The sequence below is a fragment of the Ctenopharyngodon idella genome, chromosome 3 (assembly GCF_019924925.1).
Source record: "Ctenopharyngodon idella isolate HZGC_01 chromosome 3, HZGC01, whole genome shotgun sequence".
NCBI classification, from domain to species: domain Eukaryota; kingdom Metazoa; phylum Chordata; class Actinopteri; order Cypriniformes; family Xenocyprididae; genus Ctenopharyngodon; species Ctenopharyngodon idella.
This window is the reverse complement of record NC_067222.1, coordinates 43,948,677-43,955,961: the sequence shown is the minus strand read 5'-3', so window position 1 is coordinate 43,955,961 and position 7,285 is coordinate 43,948,677. Positions and strand designations below refer to the sequence as shown.

The 7,285-nt window shown below is 39.1% G+C and overlaps 1 protein-coding gene across 1 annotated transcript; it reads right to left on the bottom strand.

Annotated features, from left to right (window-relative positions):
• Nucleotides 1-355: 355 nt before the first annotated feature.
• nptx1l (neuronal pentraxin 1 like) lies at nucleotides 356-6,979 on the bottom strand. The gene is made up of 5 exons (XM_051887869.1): nucleotides 6,432-6,979; nucleotides 5,652-5,859; nucleotides 4,033-4,277; nucleotides 3,716-3,895; nucleotides 356-1,629 (listed from the first exon to the last, which is right to left on the bottom strand). Exons 1-5 carry the CDS (start codon nucleotides 6,870-6,872, stop codon nucleotides 1,408-1,410), a joined length of 1,296 nt encoding a protein of 431 aa, XP_051743829.1. The 5' UTR covers nucleotides 6,873-6,979; the 3' UTR covers nucleotides 356-1,407.
• Between the last annotated feature and the right edge of the window lie 306 nt (nucleotides 6,980-7,285).

The window sequence follows — 7,285 nt, the reverse complement described above, 5'->3', positions numbered from 1 at the left end:
AAATTTTTCCTCCCATCTCATATTTTGGTGTGCAATCATTCATGGCACACTATATTTGAGCTTATTCTGCACCAGTGTACTATAGTGGTACGCCTACACTTTACATGTTTTTCTGTCTAAGTGAGTGGTCCTTGACCAGAATAAACTGAAATTGTGCCACTATTTAAAAGTCTGGCTATGTGAGGCTACTGGTATAAAATCGATTCATAAGTTTGAGGTTGGTAAGATCTTTTCATATTTTTAAGAAAAAAGTCTCTTATGCTAACCTTTGAATTTTTGAATGTATTTTTCCCCAGCACTTGGTATATGGCATTTGTTCATTGCAAACCAATCATTTAGGCACTAACACGCTTGCTATTTTTTGTATAACAATTTTATTACAAAATTTAGACCTTTTTCATCTTTCAGTGCTGCCATGCTTTTAGCATATAACAATACAGTATAAAATCTCAACCCAAAATGAGCTAATAAAAGCAGTTTTTCATTGATGCTGTTGCAGCATTTAGATGTTCATCATGCTGTTTTCTGTACACTTAACATTCCTTGAAAAATACAAACACCTGCCGAGCACGCCACGATTTAAACAACTTTAAATTACCAACCTCACCATTTGAATTGTGACAAGTTGTAATCAACATAACGTATCAGTAGTTACACAAGGAAAGAAATAGATAAATAGAAGTACACTGCAAATAATGACAAATGTGTCGAGTTCTGATCTTTTTCAACAGCCCAAGGCACCCAGGCTTGAAATGTGTTGGCAATTATCAAGTTATTTTTTACAAACCCACACACACATACACAGACACACCAACAAAAGAAGAACAAAGAAAATGCTTCAAGCAGGAAGTGATAAGACAGAAAAAAAAGCATGTAAAAAAAGAAAAAAAAAATAACACACTCAGCTTTGCTTGTTTTACATTCTACATCCGAAGTTCACAGTGAGTATCCCAGGCAGTGGGTAGATCTATCTAATAATCCTGATGGGGAACAGTAACCTAAGTGGTTCAGAATTCTACTGCATTACTACATGGCTTCCTGTACGAAGGGAGCGGTCAAATGATCCAGGCTTTTAAGATGGAAGTCTGAGCCGTATCACGTTAAGTAGTTTTCCGTTAAGGCGTTGCTTGCCCAAAGCAGAACCACACAGTGCCTTCATGCTAAAACTCTGAATTTATCACCAACACCAGCTTTTGCCTTCAAGATGCAAAAATAAATGACAAAGACGTGATTGTTTTTAGGACTGAGAAGTGTTAGACAAGAAATATTGAAATATCTAGAAAATTCCAGTTGACACTGATGTCCATGTTCGGTCTTGATTGAAAATGTTCTTTAAAGATGAATGATTTGGTAACAGACACCTGGTAACTCGTATCTCCCATTGTCTGGGAGATTTCTGTGCTCTTTTTAGTTCAGTTGGCGACAGGCCTCAAATGTCCATTTTGAAGCCCCACCGTAGATCTCAATGCTGGTTTCCAACCAAGAGAAGACGTTCCCCACTTGTGCTTTGCTGCTGCATGTGGCCAGATTATAAATCTCTCCCACGGACAGCTTTCGGTCCCAAATGTTGAAATTGGCCATGTCACCGACAAAGGCTTGAGTAGCATCAAACCCTCCACCGAGAGTGTCCTGCAGGTAGATAACATTTACTTGAGATGCTGATGAAATAAACGTTGAATGCCTTCAAAAGACATAAGATTAGTCACTGTTAACCTTTGAAGCTAATCTGCCCATAAATGATTCATAAATGCGTTTCATCCCTACAGTCGTCTTTGAAGGTCTCTCCATTGAAAATGAGCCAAAACCTTCTAGTCTATTGGTTGTGCTATAGACCTTATGCGGCAGAGAAACAAGCACGCAGCCATCTTTAGAATTTTGTCTTTGAACTTCCATTTTTGTGATTTCTCTGTATATTTCTTTGGCATCGCTGTCGAAGAGTAATTAGCTGGTGAAGTGGATTTACTGATTTGCAGAGTCAACAAAAGTTATTATGAGCATTGTAATGTTTGAAGCGGATGTCATAACAAATGTCAGTAGACCAAGATTGTAAAACAAGCAGTTCATTTATAAATCTGTAAGATCTTGCCTTCATGCTGTGGAAATACATATAAGGACAAAAGGGGCGGGGCTACAAATAGAGTATTTTAGAACTGACTGTTTTCAATGCTATCTTTGTATAATCGGCTCTGTTACTAAACCTAGTGTGTAAGACCTCTAAATGGTTTTCACACTGCGCTTAACCCCGGGTTGTCGTTCAAAACACCACTTTTAAACCTGGGTAAAGGAATGTTTCACACTTGTAATTTAGAAGTGGTGTTAGCACCACTTTTTACCTGGGGTTTTAAAACCCTAGAGCAGAGTTAGTCCCGCATTGTAGTGCCAAACTTGTAACGAAGCAAAATGTTACGACTAGATGCTTAGCATCCGACATCCAACAGTGTGCCTTATATTGACGTGCTTTGGACAGTCACGGAAACGCTGCACTTTGTATAAACAGTAGTTTCATCGTTTGAGAGGAAAATTTGTCAAACGGCGATAGAAAACGCAACAATTGGAGTGAAGAAGAGACCGTTTCATTCTTACCTTTAGAGTCCGAAAAGTCCATTCAGGATAAACTTAGTAGTATTATTAACAGTAGTATATTTGGCAATAGTATATTTGGCAAATTCGGCAATATATAATATGAGGATGCACAATGCTAGAGCCCTTATGTAAGCATATCACTTGCGATGTTTGTCCAATCAGTGACACCGACACCACAAATATGCAAATAAAAACGTTAACCCTGGGTTTAGGAATGCACAGGTGAAACGTCATTGTACAAATACCCAGGATTAATTGGTAACCGCGGGTAAATTATGAGAAATGTGAAACCTGAATCAAGATAACCCAGGATTCTGTTTACCCAGGGTTTAGAATGACCCAGGGTTAACTATTTCAAGTGTGAAAAGCCCTCTAGAGCTGCAGTCACATTTACCGTTGTTTGCCATTTTTTTTGTCAGCAAACTTTAGTTATTTTAACAGGAATCCACGTGAGACAGATTTCACAACGGATTCAAGTTGGTCACGCAGATTAAAATAGTTGCTTGGTTTGAAAGTGACTTGCATTGCTACACTATTGACAATAGAAAATGATTATTTTTTCACCTACGAAACTTCGCTGAAATTTTGCAAATGTGGCCACGCCTTAAGGCAGCATCCTAGCTAAAATATAACTTCATAAGTGAACATTCACATGGGCTGTAATGTTATGGAAATTACGCCCCTTATGCAAACTCACAATAGTGATATTTCTAAGTTGAGTAATAATTTGATCCACTAATGCCATAAAAATACAAAGCATCAAATCAAGTAAAATAGAAATTAGAATATATGCATATTTTCATATCTTTGTATGACTTTAAATATATTATTATTTACAGTATGGCTTGCTGCAATGAATTATGGGATTGTCTTATCCGAGAAGGATACATGCAATGCCTTTCAATCTGGCCAAAACTAGGTGTTTGACAAGGCAGCTGCCATTCGGAAGAGCCTCTGCATAGGAGAAAGCCTGCAATGCCTTAAAATGCATCTACGTGGGAAGCTTACTTTGTTTTGGAACAGAGCCATTGTGGATCCTTTACTCATCATTAAATCATCTTTGTGTAACACCTTGAACTACCACACTTTGCTATATTGTATTGATGAGTGAATTCAAACAGAGGACGCATACCTGCTCTTGTCCCAGAATCAATACCCCTTGTGGTTTGATTGGATGATAAGGGGCCAGACTGTCCCCATTTCCCCTCATTACACCATCCTGATAAGCTTCCCACACTCCATCTCGAGTGGTCCATGTGATACAAATATGATGCCATTTCCCATCATTGATCAGGAAAGGTAGCTTAGCAACCTACATCAAAAGAGGGCAAAAACCAGATGAAACCTACACATCACGTTCATTTTGATGAATTTTAACAATTCAGTTTGTAACTAAATCTATCTATCTATCTATCTATCTATCACAATGCGTATACAGTGGGAATATACCTTGTCATTGATGAGCATTTCCATCGGGTTGTTTCCCCACTCAATAAGAACCAGTTCATTGGCCTGTCCAGGGACTGCATAAGAGAAAGGCGTCCCCACTCCTGGAGAGGCGCTGGATTTGAGCCACATGCACACGGTGAAGGCATACATCTCCGGCAGACTCTTCTTGACTTTAGCATACATGTAGTTGGTTCTCAGAGGGAACGTCAGCTGAAATTTATCCAGTGGTCTATTTTCCTTTTGACCTGTTATTAAAAAATAAATACATGCAAAAATCAATCCTCAAACAATATTTAACATGTAATCATTGCAATCTACTGTATAGCACTAAACTAGACAATCTCTCAAAATACCTTTGTCAAATACATAATTCTAAACATCTTTTCATTGCCGATTCTTTCAACGCCATCTTTTCATTTTCATAAATTTATCCATATATTACAATATAAGCAAAACACAAGGTGTGTTTGAAGTATACTTCTAAGAGAATAATAATAATAAAAAATAAAAAAAAAAACATCTACAGTATTGATTTATTTGGTTCTTTTTGCCTGGGGAAAGACAAGCACACTAGTTCTGTCATCCCACCTGGAAGCCTCCCTCGTCTCATTTATTTCTACCCTTGAGTTTGATGCTCGCTACAGGTAACAAGGAGTAAAAGCCGCAATCAATGGTAGGCATCATTGCTGGTCTGAGGCAGAGGAATACTTCACCCAAAAACTACATTCTGTCATATAATTTACTCCCTCAGGTTGTTCCAAACCCATAAAATATTCTGTCCTGCATGGAACATAAAAGGACGTGTTAAAAACGCTGCTCAATACAATTTGTTTGTTAGACTACAAGTTGTTATTCCTTGCCAAATTCTTGCCATTCACTGTACCTCTTACATTATTTAAACAGCGCATCAAGACATATTAAATATCATTTATAATCAATTAATCAGTTATTTTATTCCAAATCCTGTCCAATGTACTCATCCAAACAATGTGCAAATTAACTTTTCTGAACACATTACTGCCATTTACATGACTCTTTATGATCCCATTACTGGTACTGTTCTTATAAAATATAGTTACTTAAACCTAAATGTGAGGCTCAGTGTGCGCAGTGCAAAAATGCTCATTAAAGCTCAAAACATCATTGGAGATTGGTATGTAAATTTGTTTGGATGGTAAATTCTGTAAAGTATCTCTGTACTTCACAGATGAAATAAAGTCTTATTTGTTTGGAATAGAATGAGGATGAGCAAATGATGAAATTCCATATCCCTTAAAGTTCACGCTTTTTAGACTGTAAGCTTGTGGGAAATTATGCATTTTAATGACTGACGAAAACGTGATTCACATGAATGAAAATTCACAAAACGCATGAGCTTGCAAAAACTCTATGGTTCCAATCTGTAAATCATGCCATAAAGCTGGTTGGGTGGAATTGGATATGCAAAGCAATGCAGCTCTGTAGACCCCCTCCTCTCCTGCGACACCAAGGCGGCAATTTATTATCCACGCTGGCTCGCTCAAGAGAGTATTTTCCTCTTAGGAAAAACAGGTAAGGAAAGCGCCCGTACATCTACACGACACGTATGTGATAGGCGGAGCAGAAACGCGAATGGTTACCTTTTTCTAGGTCGGTTATTCTCTGGTGCAGTGAAGTGAGAGTGGACTCCACGCGCCCGCGCTGCTCGCTCTCGTTGCGCATCCCGGGCTTTCCTTCCTCCAAACCGTTCACACGGGACAAGACCTGCTTCTCCAGGTCGTCGATTTTGCTCTGCAGAAGATCCTTCAAGCTGTTCGCCTGGACGGAGTTGTTATTCCGGCTAAATTGCTATGAAAGATAGATGTAAACATCGGGTTTGTGAGATAAATGTTTAATTTGAGTTTACAACCTGACTAAATTAAGTTAAACAAATAAAAGTCATTTTAAAGAGTCCAGATTATGTGGAAACAACTACACACTGTTTATAGTGCTTTTTTGTTGTTTGTTAAAAGCAAAATGACTAAGTCTTTTTTTTTTTTTTTTTTTTACATTTTTATTACATGCATAAGAATGGAATGCGTTACCTTCAACAGAAAATAGTTTACGTTGAAAATAGTACGTTAAAGAAGCAAGGACTCATTTCACTGGCCACGGTGTGAAAATTCGGAATAGTTATTTATTTATTTAATTAATTTTAATCGGTTTTCTGTCACCAGTCTCAGTAGGCGTAATGCGTCTTTTAAAAGAGGATTATGCGCCATTATTCACCCACCGATTTATTTAAAATATAGCGAACTGGTGTAGCCTATTCTAAAATTAAGTTGTGAGAATCGCAACACCGTTCTGTCTGAACGCGTTCTCAAATAAATCATAATAATCCACCGTAGATGGATGAAAGTGCTCCAGAAGAACAAACATACCTCCAGGTTTTCAAGCCTCTGTTTGAGTGACTGTAAAGTCTGTGAGAGTTGAGCCAGTGTGTCCGTCGGACCCCTCGACACATCTCCCATTGTGTTCTTAGTGCCCGTTTCCTTCCGTCGTCCGCCGACCCTCGCGTCTCCAGGCTCGGACGCGCTCTGACTTTCACACCGCGTCAGCTTGGAAGTCAGTTCCCTGATGGTTTCTTTCTGGTTCATGATTGTTTCCTTCTGTTGCAGCACAGTCTCTCGCAGTTGCATGACCGTGCTCTTGAGATCCTCACCGGGCACGCTGTTCTGCAGTGTGGCGGCGCATATGTCCATATCCTTGGGCACGGACGTGCAAATGAACTGGGTCTGTCCGAAGTCCTGGCTCATCCCGTCCGACAAAAGACAAGAAAGTATCAAAAGTTTCCAGTGCATCCCTCTCGCTCCAGCCTCCATGGCGCGTTTGTTTCCGAAGTCTCTTCTGGATAAGTGATTTCAGCAGCACTCTCTCTCTCTGTCTTTCCGTCTCTCTCACTCTGACAGCTTGTGCTGGTTGTAATCTGGTTGTGGTGCGCTTGGGGTTTATATAGCACGCGCGTCTGCGGCGGTGAGCTGCATCACGCGCCTGATCATGATCTCCCGCCCCTGGATATTAAAGCAGAAAAAAACCATCCCGTAAGTCAGAGAAACTAGTTTTGACTCCGACGGCCGGATTTTCATTTTTCTAAAGCTCAGTTAATTCCACACAATCATTGGAAGATTTTTGTCTTTACGGGGAATAAATAAATAAATAAATACATTTTAAAAGTATGAATTACGTTATAATGTACAGAAAAACAAGTTTATTATAGCATATATGCAGTACTTAT